At 41.4% G+C, this 18,847-nt stretch overlaps 1 protein-coding gene across 1 annotated transcript; it reads right to left on the bottom strand.

Annotated features, from left to right (window-relative positions):
- Positions 1-210: 210 nt before the first annotated feature.
- Positions 211-13,487, bottom strand: ZNF892 (zinc finger protein 892). Its single transcript, XM_012786872.2, has 5 exons — positions 13,175-13,487; positions 12,246-12,334; positions 8,866-8,968; positions 7,943-8,029; positions 211-5,535 (listed from the first exon to the last, which is right to left on the bottom strand). The coding sequence occupies exons 1-5, from the start codon at positions 13,191-13,193 to the stop codon at positions 4,265-4,267; spliced, it is 1,569 nt and encodes a 522-aa protein (XP_012642326.1). The 5' UTR covers positions 13,194-13,487; the 3' UTR covers positions 211-4,264.
- Positions 13,488-18,847: the final 5,360 nt, after the last annotated feature.

Genomic DNA, 18,847 nt, shown 5'->3' with positions numbered 1-18,847 from the left:
TTTTAAGACAATAATCATCCTATTCCAGCCAGACACCACAGAAGAAAGCTGCAGCCCTATCCCCACCAACAAAGGCTGAGTGTGGAGCCTACAATTACACTCTCATCAGGCTGTAACAAGGCTCCTCAACCCTCGATCTTCACACTGGGGTAGCATCAGAGAAGGCCAAGTGGACCAACAGATTTTCAAAATCCACCACTCCCCCATCTGGCAGTATCAGTGAAGACCATGTGGGGAGACTAAGCATTCAACCCTACCCAGAGATAAGACATCCCATTCCTTACTCATGTGGTGTCAATGGAGGCCTAGTGGAGGGTCAGGACTTACATCAATGCCCAATAGTAATAAGGTCACCCCACCCCACCCCATGAGGATAGTAAAGGCCATGTGAGGAGCAGTAATGAGACATTCCTAGTCCTTCCAGCCAGTGTGCCACCAGTGGAGGACTAGTCCCCACTAGGCCCACCCCAGCTCAACAGTATTGAGGACCTCTGCCCAAGGTGTCATCACAGGCCAATGATGAACCTCGATTTTTAACACCAACTTAATGACGTAGCACTCCCCAACCCTTTCTCCACTAGAGTGGTGTCAGAGAAGGCCTGCCAAAACAGATGATTTACATGGGATACTAAGTCTCATAATACTTAAAATGTTCAAATTCCAATTGAAAATCAGTCATCAAACCAAGAGCCAAGAAAAATCTCAATTTAAATGAGAAGATAATCCACAGATACCAACACTGAGATAACACAGATATTAAAATAACCTGACAAAGACTTTAAAGTAGCCATCATAAAAATGCCTCAGTGAGTAATTACAAACATGCTTGAAACCAATAAAATAGAAAGTCTCGGCAAAAAATAAATAAATAAAGAACCAAACAGAACTGAAAAATACAATACCTGAAATAAAACTCAATTGTAAGCTCAACAGTAGAATGGAAGGGACAGAAGGAAGAACCAATGAACTTGAAGATAGAACAATAGAAGATACTCAATCTGAACATAGAGAAAATTGCTATGGACTGAACTATGTCTCCCAAAATTCATTATGTTGAAGTCCTAACCCCCATTGTGACTGTATTTGGAGATAGGCTCTTAGGAGGTAATTAAGATTAAAAGAGGTCATAAAAGTGGGATCCCAATCTGATAGGACTGGTGCCCTTATGAGGTGAAGAGAGAGCTCTCCCTCTGCACACACACACTGAGGAAATGCCATGTGAGGACACAGTGAGAAGGCAACCATCTAGGAGCTAGGAACTGAACCCTGCTGGACCTCAATTTTAGATTTCCAGCCTCTAAAACTGTGAGAAATAAATGTCTGTTGTTTGAGCCACCCAATATATGGTATTTGTTTTATGACAGACCAAGAAGACTACGATTTTGGCACCAAGAAGAGGGATGCTGCTGTAACAAATACCTAAAAATGTGGAAGCAGCTTTGAAACTGGGTAGTGGGTAGAGGCTGGAAGAGTTTTAAAGTGCATTGCTAGAAATACAGATATTAAAGGCTACTCTGACAAGGTCTCAGATGGCAATGAGCTAAATATTACTGGAACTGGAGGAAAGATGATCCTTGTTATAAAGTGGCAAAGAACTTGTCCAAATCGTTCTAGTGTTTTGTGGAAGGTAGAACTTGGGAGTGATGAAATTGAATATTTAGCAGAGGCGATTTCTAAAGAAAGTATTGAAGATGCAACTTGGTTCCTCCTTACTGCTTATAATAAATTGTGAGAGGAGAGAGATGAATTGAAAAAGGAATTAAGCAAAAAAGGAACTAGAATTTAAGAGATTTGGAACATTCTGTCTATCCATATCTCAAAAATACGAGAGAATTTATTATGAAGAAAACACAAAGAGTGTGGCTGAACAATCATTTGATAAGAGATCACAGATGTGACTAATGGATTTCAACAGCCCTCTCAGCACAAGCCAGGAATAGAAAAGGGAGAAACAGTCAGATGGGACTAAAGGGGACAGAAAATAAACAAACAAACAAACAAACAAACAAATAAAACAAGAAATAACAAAACAAAAATGAAGGCCATAGGATTTCTTAGATCCTATAGGACCAGACAATAAAGCTATCTGGCTGTGAACATGTGCTATTCTTCAAGAAAAAGGGAACAATGACCTTGAAAGAAATTCAGAGATTGTCAAGATTGCTTCCTATTTCAAAAGGTGGAGCCATCACCTTGGCTTCTACAGGCCAGCCAGCCTCCAAATGAAACCTTAGGGCAGACTGCCCTACAGAGCCTTGGCACAGCCATAGGGACAAGGCCACTATGCTAGGTTTCAGACTTGTTTGGGTCCCATCATCCCCTCCTTCTTTCCTATTTTTCCCCTTTGGAAGGGAATATCTACATTATGCCTGTCCCACAATTGTATTTTGGAAGCACAAAATTTTGTTTGGTTTCACAGGTTCACTGGAGAAGAATTTTGCCTCAGGATGAGTCATACCTTGAATCTCACTCATATCTAATTTAGGCGATATTTAGATAAAACTTTGGACTTTACAGTGGATGCTAGAATGAGTTAAGACTTTTGGGGCTGTTGGAATAAAATGAATGTATTGTTCATACAAGGACATAAATTTAGTGGGGGTCCAGTAGTGGAATGCTATGGACAAAATATGTCCCCCCCCCATTATGTTAAAACCTTAACCTCCAATGTGACTGTATTTGAAGACAGGGCTTTTAGGAGGTAATTATGGTTAAATGAGGTAATACAGGTGGAGGCCTAATTTGACAGAATTGGCCTTGTAGGGCGATGTCTCTGTCTCTCTCCCTCCTTCTCTTTCTTTCTCTGTCCCTCCCTAAGGAAATGGCTTGGGAAGACAGTGAGAAGGTAGCCATCTGTAAGCCAGGAAGAGAACCCTCAGTAGAAGCAGAGTCAGCTGGCACATTGATCTTGGTATTCCTACCCTTCAGAACTGTGAGAAAACAAATTTTTGAGTCACTCAGTCTACAGCAGATTAAGTGGCCTAAGATAAAAATAGAAAAATGAACAGAGCCTTAGGAATTTCTGGGACCACAACCAAAGATCTAGTATTTCTGTCATTAGAGTCTAGAAGGAGAGACAGGGTGGACGGTAGGGGCTAAAAATGTATTTGAAGAAATGATGGCTGAAATTTTCCCATATTTGCTAAAATCTACATATTGAAGCAGCTCAGTAAACCCACCAAAGGATAAACTAAAAGAAATCCACACCAAGACACATCATAGTGAAGCTTCTGAAAATTAAAAACACTGCACTCAAAATGTTTCTAGTAGTAACATTCAAAGTTTCAATGAAAAAAATATATATACACACACACAAAGATGTTATCTGTCTCTACCTAAGAGTAAATGGTGAAAGGCAAGTATTTCAAAGTTTTTTCAAGTTTTTCACAACCTAATATGCAGCATCAGTGCAAGTCCACAACTAAATTTCACTATATAGCATGAAAAAATTTAAGGTAAAACTAGAAACAAGTGAGGTAAATTTTTATAAATAAGCATATTTTCAGGGAACTCAGTCAGCTTAAAACATGCTGAACACATCAAAGATCTCTTCTATACTTTCTCTTTCTAAGCTGTAGGTCCTGACTCTCAGAATTAACATGATTCTTAGTAGGTGACAAAAGCAGACTCCCAGGCCAACATTCCTTAGCTTCAGGGTAAAGTTGCCCTCACAGAAACTTTGTAACTGACCAACTAACAAGTCTAATACTTTTCCTGGTTGTGAATATTCAGTTGAGTAGTTATTTCAATCAATATATCTTGGGTTCATTTCCTCAGCTCTTTTTTTCTACCTTTCCCATATACCTCCTTTGTACTTAATAATTAAGGTCAACTTCCTTTCTAACACCATTTCTGATCCTAGACAAACTCACTGTGAATTCTCAATCTTATTTCTATCCCTGCAATTTCCCTAAGAGGACTTCTTTTCTCTTTAAAACTTATGTCCTTAGCATTATGAAACTACCTGCTCCAGTTAAGATGTCCTCTTTCCACCATAGCACACCCTATTTCTCTCTCAAGGATTTGGTAGTTTACATACACATTAGGGTTTTAGAAATAATTTTCCTCTTTCTTCAAGAAAATTCAGTGTCCTCCACTAAGACATTTTAAAAAATGTAAAACTGCTCTTTCACAGCCTAAGTAAGCTATGTTCCCCATCAACAATGACTTCTCAGTAACTTTTTGTAACAAAATCCTACATTTCTTGTAACTCCCACAGTATGCTCAATACATATGTTCTGAATGTACCACATTTACATAATCTTTATCCAGTATGAATTCTCTTTTGTTGGCCAAAGGCTATATGCTCACTAAAGGCTTGTACATATTCCTTGGATTTCCCTACAGCATGAGTTTTCTGGTGTTGAGAAAGGGATGAACTCTGGCTGAAGGCTTTTCCACATTCCTTACACTTATAGGGCTTTTCTCCAGTGTGAGTTTTCTGATGTTTTGTAAGAGACGAGCTCTGGCTGAATGCTTTTCCACAATCTTTACACTTGTAAGGTTTCTCTCCAGTGTGCGTTCTCTGATGACGAATAAGGGCTGAGCGGTCACTGAAGGCTTTGGTGCAGTCATTGCATTTATAAGGTTTCTCCCCAGTATGAGTTCTCTGGTGCTGAGTCAGGGCTGAACAGTAGCCAAAAGCTTTCCCACATTCATTACACTCATAAGGCCGCTCCCCAGTATGAGTTCTCTGGTGCTGAATAAGGCCTGACCGATCACTAAAGGCTTTGCCACATTCGTTACACTTATAAGGTTTCTCTCCAGTGTGAATGACTTGATGTTGGGTAAGAAATGTGCTTTGGCTGAATGCCTTCCCACATTCATTACACTCATAAGGTTTCTCTCCAGTATGAATTCGCTGATGTTGAGTGAGGTATGAACTCTGATTAAAGGCCTTCCCACATTCATTGCATTCATAGGGTTTTTCTCCAGTATGAATTATATGATGCCGAATAAGGGCTGAACGGTGACTGAAGGCTTTCCCACATTCATGACATTCATAGGGTTTCTCTCCAGTATGAATCCTCTGGTGTAGAGTAAGGTGTATGCTCTGGCTAAAGGCTTTACCACATTCATTACATTCATAGGGTTTTTCTCCTGTGTGAATTCTCTGATGCAAGACAAAAGCTGAGTAGTAACTGAAGGCTTTCTCACATTCATTACACTTCCAAGGTTTTTTCCCTGCACAAATTCTCTCATGCCTAATTATATCTGAATTTTGTTTTAAGTTCTTTTTAAATGAATCACAAGGATGTGGTCTCTCTCCTTGCTGTCGAACAAGTAATGACCTTCGACTAAAATTTCTTCTGAATTCATCACATGGGTAACTTCTCTCCCCAGATGATTTCTTCTGAGTGACAACCTCTTGTATTAAATGTTTCTCATGGTTTTCTTGCTGACTCACTAAAGAATTCTCACATTCACTAGAACCTTCCTTTGGAAATCTTTCTATTAACACCCCATGGGCTGATTCCTCTTCAGAAATGTCCTTCTCTGGAGTTAGCTCCTTGTTTTCCGGTACTATCTCCCAGTCTGAAAGAAGCAAAAATACACATGTATCATTTCATACACTGAGAGAAAAATAACTGCTGTAGTAGGAAAATAATGAAACAAAGAAATAAAAAATGCTTTCAGGGAACATGTGAACTTGAAAGCTCTCAAATATAGTCTTGCAATCTTGAGAGAATGCAAGAAAAGAAAGATGACTGGGAAAATGAGTATAGTTGCATTAAAGGAGAGGGGCACAGGTACTCACTATTCCTCTATGCAGCAGGGTAGGATATAAGAAAGAATAACAGAATAATACTAAGCAGAGGTGATGTGGGGAAACTGCAGACAAAAAAAAAAAGAAACAAGATCTGCAGAAGACAGGGCTGGGATCAGAGAAGATGATCTCCCAGAGATGACTCACTATACTCATCTCACCAGAGCATTTCATGCCTTGAGAATGATCATCTTTAGATGATTTTCTTACCACCAATCTTTTCCCACTCAATATGTCCCAATCACTGCTAAAAGAAAAATCTTTCAAAACCATCACTCTTAAATAAAAATCTCTGTTGGTTCCATGGACTGAAGATGAGACACAAATTCTACAAGCTAGCATTCAATGTGGTCCAGATCCACAAACTTGAATTTTCACAAAGCTTAGTACTTAGGAAACAAGTGATTATCTCCAATTGCTTAACATCAAATCATATTCAATAAACTGGAAATAGTACGATAGAACCAAGTTTAAAAATAAAGAGTGTGGGGAGGGGAAGGTCAAAGCTCCATGTGCTCAGTTTGGTCCCAAACCTGTCAGGACATCTGCCCCAAGTTCTTAGGCTTCCTAGTAGAGTTTGGGAGGTGGGGGGAGCTTCATTGCTAAAAATCTTTAAATACTTTCAAGCTTAGATAGTCTTTAATATCCATTCCAATAATGTCTCTACATGAGATAAATAAATACAATACTACATACTCAACTACATATCATACTCAGGGAAGTGCCTGGGATTTTAAAGGACAAATATGTAGAAATAAGTTAAAGGCAAATGAGCTTCCAGCTAAGGGGAGTGGAACAATCAAAGCTCCAAATGTTCATGGAGTAGACATGGTTAGTGGAGGATAATAAGGGACTTGCCTGCCTGGTGTTGAAGTTTCAAGTAGAAAAACAGAAGGCAAAAAGGTTAGGCAGGTAGATTAAAAAAAAAAAAAGAGAAAGGCCTCTAAAGCAGGTAGAGGAATGCAGAACTGGCAGAGTAAGCGACTAACTGCATTCTAGCGGTATTATGCTGCCTTAATTTTACAAGAATAAGACTAAAGAAAGTATAATTAGATGGTAGTCTGTTGCAGTAATCCAGTGACAGAAGGAACAGGGTCAAATCCATGATATCCTTCAAAAAAATTACTAGGACTTAATCAATAGATATCATTTGCTTAGCATGTAGTCAGGTACTGTTCTAAACATTTCTCTCATATTATTTCATTTGATCCTCACCACTTATTAGCTAAGTGCTACCATTATCCCCATTCTATAGGTGGCGACTTTGAGTCACAGAAAGGAAAAGTCACTTGTTGAGGGTCACAAAGCTAATGAATAGCTGACAATAGCTTTGAACCCAGGGACACTGGTTCCAAAGTCTGCCCTTTTAACCACTGTGCTATGCTGTCTCTGCTTAGATAGAGAGGAAGGCAAGGGAAAACCCAGAGATCAATTTATAGCCATTGGTCTGAGACTCAAAAAATAGCATTACCCTGCAGAGAGAAAATAACATGTATGGAAAAGCCTAATTTAGGGCCCTGAAGCCATGCAAGTTATTAACAACATTAAAATACTCGTTTCAGCCTGGCGTGGTAGCTCACACCTATAATCCTAGCACTCTGGGAGGCTGAGGCAGGTGGATCGTTTGAGCTCAGGAGTTCGAGACCAGCCTGAGCAAGAGCAAGATCCCATCTCTACTAAAAAAAAAAAAAAAAAAAAAAAAGAAAGAAATTAGCTGGACAACTAAAAATATATAGAGAAAATTAGCAGGGCATGGTGGTGCATGCCTGTGGTCCCAGCAACTTCAGAGGCTGAGGCAGGAGGATTGCTTAAGCCCAGGAGTTTGAGGTTGCAGTGAGCTAGGCTGATGCCCTGGCACTCTAGCCCAGGCAACAGAGCGAGACTCTGTCTCAAAAAGAAAAAAAATTAACAAACAAAAAAATATTGGTTTCATTTCACCTTATCTGAGAAAAAGAATTGGTTTGAAAGAGTGGAATGTATTTACCTTCTAAAAAATGAAATTGTAACTTTATAAAGTTTATAGATCATCATCCACAGAGCTGGAGTATGGCACAGGGGAGACAGAGACTTCAATTCAACCTTTCTGTGGGTCTAGCAAAATCTGCAAATGCTCCTCCACAAGCATTTTTATCAACTATCTAGGTTTTGTCTTCACTGTTTCCAACAGTCACTCACCTGCACTGGCTACTTTTGAGACATCTCTCTCCAGCTTCTCCCCATGCTCCAACTGAGAGATTACATTAGGCTTGGAAATTGGAAGCCCTGTGTACAAGGAAAGAAAAAGGAGTCTGGTAAAGAGTTTAGTGTTAGTTCCTTAGTCTTTAGGGAAGACAGTATGAGAGAGAGTGAGAGAATGAGGTCAGTTCTAGATTTCCTCCTCAACAATGCTCAGAATTTAGGAAGACTGATAAGGGCTTATTTGAGTTTAGAACAATTAAGTCACTGTTTTTCACTTGGATCTAGTAGAAGAATAAGCACCCATTTTTTTTTTTTTTTTTTTTTGAGACAGAGTCTCACTTTGTTGCCCGGGCTAGAGTGAGTGCCGTGGCGTCAGCCTAGCTCACAGCAACCTCAAACTCCTGGGCTCGAGTGATCCTTCTGCCTCAGCCTCCCGGGTAGCTGGGACTACAGGCATGCGCCACCATGCCCGGCTAATTTTTTTTTATATATATATCAGTTGGCCAATTAATTTCTTTCTATTTATAGTAGAGACGGGGTCTCGCTCAGGCTGGTTTTGAACTCCTGACCTTGAGCAATCCGCCCGCCTCGGCCTCCCAAGAGCTAGGATTACAGGCGTGAGCCACAGCGCCCGGCCAGCACCCATTTTTTTAAGAGTTGCTTTCACTAGCACTTTGTCTTGACATCCTTGGTCAAGGAGTAAAAAAGGAGGATGCTACAGGTCCATATAACAAAGGTGTTCGTTTCTAACTCCAGAAGCATTAAAACTATATCCAGAAGCAAAAAGCAAAATTGCCTTTCTTGGGTCTTACAGGAATTAAAAATCTTTGCATCTAAGGATGACCTCAGAGCTCCTAGGAACTGAGGAAGCAAAGACAGCATACTGAGTAAATTCACAGGGTCAGGGGAGCCATCCTTACCCAGCAAGACCAGATTCCTATGCTTCTCAGGCACATCTCCCTGAGGAGAGTTCAGCTGCCCCCACTGGGTAAGAGCCTCAGCCATATCCCTGATCATCGATTCCTGAAAAACCAAACACAATGGTGCTCACCAACAGGCCTCCTTCTAGAGGCCTTTGAAAAGGATTAAAACTGACAGCATGGAAGAAGGAAGATAGGAAAGATAGGAAGGTCAGAAGAAATGACCTCTAACATCCTTTCCAACACTAAGATTCTCTGGCAAATTTGTAGTTCACAGACTCACTCTTTGCCTCAATATATCAGATTGCATATTACCTGCAAGTAGGAAGGAAAGCACCTTCAATGTAAAACCTGAAGGTATAAAGTTCTTAATTTATATATCAATAAATTATATTATAGAGCTATAGAATTCCTTACTACTTATACATGGAAAAGGTGACAAAATATAGTTATAAATTAAATGTTTTCTTTGTGGTATGGCTTTTAAAAATTAAGGGGTTCAAGAAATGTGAAGTATTTTTCTCTCTAGTTTTCACGATCCTTTCACAATAAAATCAGTCCTAATAAGATATATTAAAAATTTATGTTTTCTGCCATTTTAGAGGAGAAAAAAGAATGTTTCCTACATTTGTTATAAAATATAGACTTATTTGTAAAATAGTATCTCAAAGAGAAAAAAAAGACATTTCCTACATAAGTCACAGAATATAGATTTATTTGTAAAACTGTATCTCACAGAGAAAAACAAGATGTTTCCTACATTTGTCACAGAATATAGATTTATTTACAAAACAGTATCTCGAGCCCAAATTTACGAATGTTCCCAAAGTGTTCTTGTCATTTCTCACAATGGCCCTGGTCTGTCTGGCCTCCAGTCTATTATACTTTCTTCCCCATCCTATACTACTACTACTGCTCTCCCTGAGCACTGGTTTGTGGCTGTCTTTTAGGTGCTTAAAATGTGTGCCCCATTCCCTTGTGCCCCTTTATACATGCTGTTTCCCGTTCCTGAATGTTCTCTCCCCTGACCCATCCTCTCAGCTATTTCAATCCTATTTATACTTCAGATCTCAGCTCAGGTGTTACCTCCTCAAGGAAAGCCTTTTGTGACACCATGTCCCTTCACTTCTCTTGGGTTACACACATTGAGGGGATGTTGTGATTAACAACTGTTTGTCCCATTAGACTGTAAGCTCCATGAGAGCAGAAGTCAGGTCTGTTTCTGCTCACTGAAGCACCCCTAGTACCCAGCACAAAGTTGGAACTCTGTAAATTTTAGTTGAATAGTTGAATGCAGCAAGGAATGAACATGAATTAGTAAAAAACAAGTTTAAATAGGATATTCTACAAAAATGTGCATCAGAACAGAAGTGGGAGGGGGACAGAAGTGTACCAAATATTGAAAACATTGTGTGTTTGCTTTAGCCTAACCCTAATCTAGATGACAGGCACGAAGTTTAGTTTGTATACTAAAATGTAGAGGGAGGGAGAAGGGCAGATAATGCCCCTTTGAATTTATTTACTGCTGATAAGACAAATGTCTAATAATTTCTAATTCTATTTTTAAAAAATTGCTATACATAGCCGGGCGTGGTGGCTCACGCCTGTAATCCTAGCACTTTGGGAGGCCGAGGCGGGCGGATTGCTCAAGGTCAGGAGTTCGAAACCAGCCTGAGTGAGACCCCGTCTCTACCAAAAATAGAAATAAATTAATTGACCAGGTAAAAATATATATACAAAAAAAAAATTAGCTGGGCATGGTGGCGCATGCCTGTAGTCCCAGCTACTTGGGAGGCTGAGGCAGTAGGATCGCTGAGCCCCGGAGATTGAGGTTGCTGTGAGCCAGGCTGATGCCATGGCACTCACTCTAGCCTGGGCAACAAAGTGAGACTTTGTCTCAAAAAAAAAAAAAAAAAAAATTGCTATACAACTACAATTTAAACACATTAAAATAGACTAGTCCTGGGTTGCTAGCAAATGAATCAGTCTTACCCATCTTTGAACTACCACTTTTGCCACAGCCCCCTGCACATATATGTGAATATAGTAGTTAATTTTGTTTATATTCAGCATTCTAATGCATATTACATAGTTCTCCAAAAACAATGCATGTAACAAAATAAAGCTAAAAGAGTTTACTACTTTGAAAATCTCCTGCCCAAAATAAACTACTCATTGTAAGGCTTAAAGTATGAAATCATTACACTTTTTATTTAAGTTTATGGTCCCTTAAGGCCACATGCCTCAGGAGTGATCAACACAAATAATATAATTTGTACAGTCTACTTTCTTTATAAACAATGCTAACATTAACAGACTAATTGGCAGTTTCTTTTGGACTTAGTTCCCTGAGAAAACCTGAACAATCCAATTCATTTAAGTGTGCATGTACTGGGGCTGGAAGGTACAGGTAGGACAATCAGATACTGTCTAGTAAATGCTACTTTCTGCTCTTTCTCTCTGAAAGTGATCTACAAATTCACACATCAAAATCAATACTGGTATTTTCGCCCATGTTTCATAAGGATCATCAGCACTCATAAGCAGTGAGGCTTGGTGTGACACAGACAAGTAGTCTCAGAACCTGCACCAAAGGCCCTGCCAATCTCCCACTGTCCTAGCAAGATCTTATAGAAGCATCCTTTCCAATCATCTCTCTTCAATCAGTTACAGCATGTTTCACCTTGCTGGTCCTCTTACCTTTGGTCACTTGTCTGCCCAGTTGTAGACAACCTGGTGATCTGGCTCCAAGACACCCAAACTTCCCTCACCACACTCCAGTCCACCCCACAGTGACTCACACAGCCCATGAAGATCTACAACTACCTCATCACTTGAAGACTTTTTTTTTTTTTTTGCCAAAGTTGTTTTCTCTCTCTTGGAATATTCCTGTATTCTACTCTCCAACTACCCATTCTCTTGTTTTTCAAAGTGCAGCTTTTATCCCAAGGCTCTCCCAAATAGATGACAGAAAACATCTTCCAGGGCCTTTTATAACTTGCCTGTACCAGTCATTTCTGTATTTAAAAAACATATATTTCATCATGCTGTTTAATTATTGTATTCATCTATATCTTACTGTCTCAGTAAACTCCCTGAGGCAAGAGCAAGTGGCTTTTATTAATTTGCATCTCACCACGAGGCCAATTATAGTATTGAAGGGTTGGTAAGTGTGCAGAAAGCACTTAGTGGGTAGGTAAAAAGCAATGGTGGGAAGGAAAGTTCTGCACAAGTGAGGAGCATGTCCTGTGAAGTTCATCAGTCATCAGCTTATCAAAATGAACCCAGTAGTCTAGGAATCAGTGCTGAGCAATTCCATAATGAGGGAAGAAAACATATCCATGCTCTGACAACAGAAGGAAAAATAATTCTCAACCTACCTGTGACCCAGAGGTTAGCAGCACAGCAGTCATGCCATTGTCTTTTGGGTTTTCAGCATGGAGGAAGTGTGAGTCCTCAGAAAGCAATCCTAGAAGTGGAGCCAGGAGCCAAGATGATTACTCTGCCCTTTCAGTAAATTCACAGAAACAGCCACTTATCAGCTACATGTTGTCTAAGAGGAGTTAACACAGGGAACCAAGGGACAATCCCACAATATCCTTTAATCAAGATGGCCTTGACCATTGCTGTCTCACCTTCCTCCTGTCTTCTTCTGCCCTTAAACTCCAGTAGAAATCTGGCTTGAGACTATGGACACATAAATTAAATATATATTTCTACCTCTCATCTGCTGATTAGTCAAAATAATACTCAAAGTCTATGTGTGTGAATCCATGCCTCACTTAATAATTCATCTCTGTAGTATTCTAGGCTCACAGGATGAAGAAATAGTAGTTAAATTCTTCTTGAACAGAGGCTTTTCAGATACAATACTGGCTGTTTCAGAAAAGCGATGGGTCTTGTAGAAAAACAAACAAACAAAAATATAAATAAAAAACATCTGTATTGTAAACAAATCCTGTGACCCCGCCTTCCCTATCTCCCAAATGTGTCAAATGGTCTCCTTCCTTCTGCCTTATGGGGTTCTTCTAAGGACAAAAGGAAGTTGTTATCAAAAGCCAAATTGTCTGTTGTATTCACTTTTGGGGACAAGGAAGGCAACCATCACCCTACAGACCAGGAGCGCTATGGAGGTTGGTGGCGGGCTCTCCCTCAAAACCCCAACGTGAGATCAACTAGTAGGCAGGGACTCTCTCACACAGAGAACATGATGCTCCTCCTTCCCGAGCCTGCCCCAGCCAGAGGGCAGCCTTTCTCCTTTCCTTTCTCTCGAGCGGACACCGCGGTCCTTTCACTCCCAAATCCTCACCTCTGCCCCCAGGCTCCATGGCGACTCCCTCCTCCGCCCGGGCCGGAGACGACCGCCGCGGGGGAAGGGCCTGAGGGTCCGCCACTCTGGTCCACCCAAGGGCCCGGGAACGCACGCGCGACCCTAGCCGGGCCGCCCGGCACCCCCTACCCCGAGGCCCTCCCGTCGTCCTCCCTCTGAGCTCTCAGACTTAGAAGGGCATGCGCTCAGCCCCCATCCACCCGGAGCCCAACCTCACGCGGGACACGGAGGAAATCCGAGCCAGGCGACAAAGGTATCTAACAGCCGGCCGGACCGACCCGCGCTGGCCCACTGTGAGGCTGAACTACAACTCCCAGAATCCTCCGCAGGGCGCGGTTCGCGACCCCGCACGCAGCTTCCCAGAGGACCCAAGGGCGCAGGCGGACCGGCAGTCCCTAGGTGCTGACTCCGGGCGCCATGTGGGTGTGGGACTTTCGCACTCCTGCAACTGTAACCTCAGAGGGCGGCCGCCTCTGACCCACCCAGGATTCCGCCCTTGGCTGCGGTGCTCCCTCAGAGGGGACGCGCTGGCAATCTAAGGGATACTTCCTCCACCCTTGTCATTCTCTCCCTGCTGCGCCTCCACGTAGCAGCACAGAGATTATCTCAGTTTACCTCAAGGAACGAGGGATCTTTGTGTTCCAGACTGCACCCTGAAGAAAGAAAAGTGGAATTTCAACCACTTCAGCCCAGAGATAGCCAGGTCCCTAAGAAGAACTGGTAACTGGTACTACTGACCCAAGGTGACTGGAACCGGAAAGCTTTTCAGATTCCCCACAGGCCATAGGAGTTGGTGAATCTCCAGGCTAGTGCGTGTTTTACCTTCCCACAGTAAAGTGCCAGTGTCTCTCCAGTTCAAACCTCCAATAGGAAACCTAATTAGCTTAACTGTTCCTGTTAGGATACAAGCCACACTGTCCGATTGTCCTTTCTTTAATAGAATCCCCAACTTTTAGCTATGCCTAAGGCTTCACGGAGTAAAGATTCCATTTCTCATCATTCCTGCCTTTGGCACACAGACACCCCAACCCCCACCGCTCCTATCCCCCGCCGTGCTGGCTGGAACACATACAATAAATCATCATGGACTAGGCTAAAACACCTAGGAAAGGCAAGCCAACAAGATAGAACGAACTGAGCCCCTGACAATTTGTTGGAACAGAGCTCGGGCTTTAACATGAGAGATGTAAACTTCTATTTTGTATAAGTCACTATTATTTCTTCTACACAGATAGCCACACTTATCTCCAACTGGCCTATCGATTGGCTGTTTGGGGTTCAATCAGTTGGGGCTGGGGGGATAAAGGGACATGTAGAGACACAGCCCTGCCAGCTCTAACAACAGTCAGAGGGAATCTCCCTACCTTCCCATCAGCAGGAAATGCGGGATGTGCAGTTCCCTTTAGAAGATGGTGTGTATGAAAGGCACCACCACCTGCTGTGTCTGAAGCACCAGAGAATACCTTTCTTCTTGTTGCTAACCATCCCCACCACAGAAATCCCTTCTTTTGTTACCAAAGCAACCATCAGTTATTAGTCTTCATCTCACTTTACCTATGGACAACATTTGATAAAACTTGACTACTCCCTGCTCCTGGAAACACTCTCTGGTTTTCTTCCTCCTTGACTGGTCACTCCTTCTCAGTCTTGGTAGTTATTTCTTATTCTTCTCCCCTGTCTCTAAACCAGTGGTCCATTGTTGACTGAAACATTGTTATGTGGCACGTGACTATATTGGAATCAGAATCATCTGAAAGGCTTGTTATAACAGTTCTGGGCTCCACCCCCATTCAGGCATTCTGGGGTGGCACCTGAGAATTTGCATTTCTAACAAGTTCCCAGGTGACACTGAAGCTGTTCATCTGGGAATCAACTAGAGGTCGGAATGCCCAGAGCTCAAACCTTGGGCCTCTCTTCATTTTCTATAACACTCCTTAGGCAATCTTGTTCAGGCTAGATGCTCAAAATACCATCCAAATATTGTCAACCCCCATTGTATATCTCCAGCCTGGGCTTCTCCCCTGACCTTGAGCTGTCTCCTCTACCTCTTTTATGTTTAATAAACTTTTCTAACATCGCATGTTCAAAACTGAACCTCTGCTGCCCACCCCCCACTGCCACACCTCTTCCCCCTGCTATTTTCCCCATCTCCGTAAATAGCAACTCCATCCTTCTAGTTGCTCAGTTCAGACACTTTAGAGTCATCATTTTTCTCTTTATCTCACACCCCCATCCAGTTTCTCAGAAAATCCTGTTGGGTATACTTTCAGGATATATGCAAAAACTGACCACTTAACACCACCAGGCCACTACCACCTGGTCCATGTCTCCATTGTGTTTCACCTAAATCACTGCAAATGCTTGCTCATTAGTCCTACTTCTACCCTTGTCCTGCACACTCTGTTCCTAGCACGGTGCCTCCCTTATCTCTGAATAAGAGCCCAAGTCTTTAGAATGGCCCATAGGCCCTTGGTAATCTGCACCATCCACCTCCATTAGCTCTCTGATCTCAACTTCTAAGACTTCCCCTAATTTGTTCTGCTACAACCACACTGGCCTCTTTCATCCACGAGAATGCTAATGTGGCCCAAGAATTAAAACAAATGTACTTTTAAAAAATACCTAGATATCAAGAATCCATCCTCCCCCTCATCCTGGTGCTCACACTCTCTCAGCTGCTGTCTGGAATTATTGCTTTATTAATGAAGCAGGAATTCTCAAAGATGCAGGTGTGAGGATGCCAGTCCAAGTCTCTACACTATTCCAAGTGTGAACAGGATAGTCTATATTTTGATTTCATACTGATGTTGAGGGCAAGAAGGACACCATGTCTAATAGGGCTTGGTGGTCTGGCTTTCAGTCACATCTTCATGTCTGTTGCTTTGGTGCTGAGGGATGACTAATCATGCATGAGCTATGTCTGGGATTAACTTTGGCTTTTTGGTATTCTTTGAGATTAGACATAGCCCCATCTCCTGATTCATTGTAGGTAACCTCTTCAGCCTTGGACTTCACCTAGCTTCCATGGCCGCACCTAGCTGCTTCAACTGGACTTTGATTTGGGGAGAGTTTTTTGTTTGTTTGTTTGTATTTCAAAATATTAAAGGGGTACAAATGTTTTTGTTACATAGTTTGAGTCAGGGCTATAAATGTGTCCATCATCTGAATAGTGTTCATTGTACCCATTAGGTGGGTTTTTGCTCCTCCTCCCACCCCCTGCTTGATTTGCAATCACTTTTACTTTCCCCTGTGCACTTGTGAGTCCATCAGTTAGTTCCAATTTATTAGAGAGTAGACATGGTGTTTGTTTTTCCATTCTTGAGATACTTTGCTTAGGATAATGTTCTCAAATTCCTTCCAAATTGCTGTAAAAGGCATTAATTCATAGTTTTTATGGATGAGTAGTACTCTATGGTATACATATACCACATTTTGTTAATCTACTCATGAACTGTTGGGCACTTGGGTTGATTCCAGATCTTTGCAATTGTGAATTTTGCTACAATAAAAATTCAAGTGCATTATGTCTTTTTGATAAAATGACTTATTTTCCTTTGGGTAGAAACCCAGTAGTGGGATTGCTCATCAAATGGTAAGTCTATTTTTAGTTATTTAAGAAATATTCATGCTGTTTTCCATGAGAGTTGTACTAATTTGCAGCCCCACCAACAGTGTATGGGTGTTCCTTTCTCTCTGCATCCACACCAGCATCTATTGTTTTTATACTTTTTAAAAGCCATTCTAACAGGAGTTGTGGTTTTTATTTTCAATTCCCTGATGATTAGTGATGTTGAGCATTTTTTTCATACGTTTATTGGCCATTTATCTATCTTCTTTTGAAAAACTACTGTTCATGCCTTTTTTGCCCACGTTTGAATGAGGTTGTTTTTTCCTTGCTGATTTGTTTGAGTTCTTTGTAGATTCTGGATATTATCCTTTTATCAGATGTGTAGATTGCAAATATTTTCTTCCATTCTGTAGGTTGTCTGTTTGCTCTGTTGATTATTTCCTTGCCTGTGAAGAAGCTTTTTAATTTACTTTAATCAAGTACCACTTATTTATTTTGTTGTTGCTTGGACTTTGAACTTTTCTGGATTAATATTTCCCCCTTTAGCAGCTACAAGTGAATATAGGATTAAAAAGGGAAGGTGCTGTGTCCAGGTTGTCTATCAACTGGCAGAGCCAGACTAAGGAATCTTGATCATCAATGAGATTAAACAAAGATAATGGTGATGGGCTAGCCTACCAGAGCCCAGAAGTCAGGTTATGGGACAAAAGAGCCAAAGTTCAGGGAAACGAAGGGTCCTGAGAACTGAAGTGAAGGACAAGAACATGTCACCAAAATGAAAGCTCCAGGAAGCTATAAGAGGAGTAGATTTAATAGCTAACAGCATAACTATAGTGAAGGCATTTGCAGTTCTAAATAGATAAAAGCTATATGTTTATTTTCTTACTGAATTTTCTAGTTCTACAAAGTGCACTTGATTTGGGGCTCAAGTTCTCATGACCAGACTGGTGTTGATTCATTCAGAACATATGTGATAAGTTCCAGGCACCACACTGGGAACATAACAATGAACAGATAAGAAATAATTCCAGTTCTCATGGAGCATTCAGTCTAGCAATAGAGTCTCCTTCAAACACCTACAAAGCATATTGACTTGAGGGAGGAGCTTCCGACCAGTTTGCGGATCCTCAGAGTGTTATCTCAAATTTGAGGCATCCCAGGGGAAGTCCACGGCATGGTCCATTGAGACTGTTTGAGATTGTGGTATCAAATGGAGTCATGAGAATAAGTAGTAGTTGGAAGGTGCTTAAACATAAATCCTCATGATCTTGAACAAAAGCATCTTAAGTCTTTATGGGATCACTTGTCTTGCTCAAGCACCTCCCTGATATTCTGAGGCCTGTTAGGCATAACGTCGCTGATATTGGATGATACAGGACTTGCAACTGAAAAGTTTTCCACATGCTGCAATTGTAGGGCTTCTCTCTAGTGTGCACTCTCTTATGTTGAATAAGCTGTCTTTTCTGGAAGAAGGCTTTCTCACATTCCATGCATTTACAGGGCTTGTCTCCACTGTGAATTCTGTGATGCTGATTAAGGGATGAGCGGTCAAAGAAAACCTTCCCACACTTACTATGTTCAAAAGATGTCTGTCCAGTATGCACTCTCCTGTGGTAAATGAGGGGTGAATAATCAGACAGAGCTTTGCCATACCCCTTACATTAATAGGGCTGCTCTCCAGTGTGAGTGAGCTGATGGTGAGCAAAAATACGTTCTGGCAAAAGGATCTCCCAAATTCTGTACATTCATAAGGACTTTCTCCAGTATGAATTCTCTGATGTTGAGTAAACAATAAAGGGACAAAGAAGCCCTTGCCACATTCATTACATTGAAAGGGTTTCTCTCCAGTATGAGTTTGCTCATGTTCAGTAAGGGTTAATTGATCACAGAAGTTCCTACGTTCCTTGCATTCAAAGGGTCTCTTCCCAGTGTTAGACATCAGGTATTTCTTAAGACTACTCTTCTAGCAGAAGGCTTTCTCACATTCTTGATAGTCAGAAGGTTTCTCTCCAGTGTGAGTACTCTGATGGCAGGTAAGGGATATGTGGTTATATAAATCTTCCCACACATGCTGCACTCAAAAT

This window comes from Microcebus murinus, chromosome 3 (assembly GCF_040939455.1).
Source record: "Microcebus murinus isolate Inina chromosome 3, M.murinus_Inina_mat1.0, whole genome shotgun sequence".
NCBI classification, from domain to species: domain Eukaryota; kingdom Metazoa; phylum Chordata; class Mammalia; order Primates; family Cheirogaleidae; genus Microcebus; species Microcebus murinus.
Note: the sequence above shows the minus strand (reverse complement) of the source record. Positions and strands in the feature narration are given on the sequence as shown.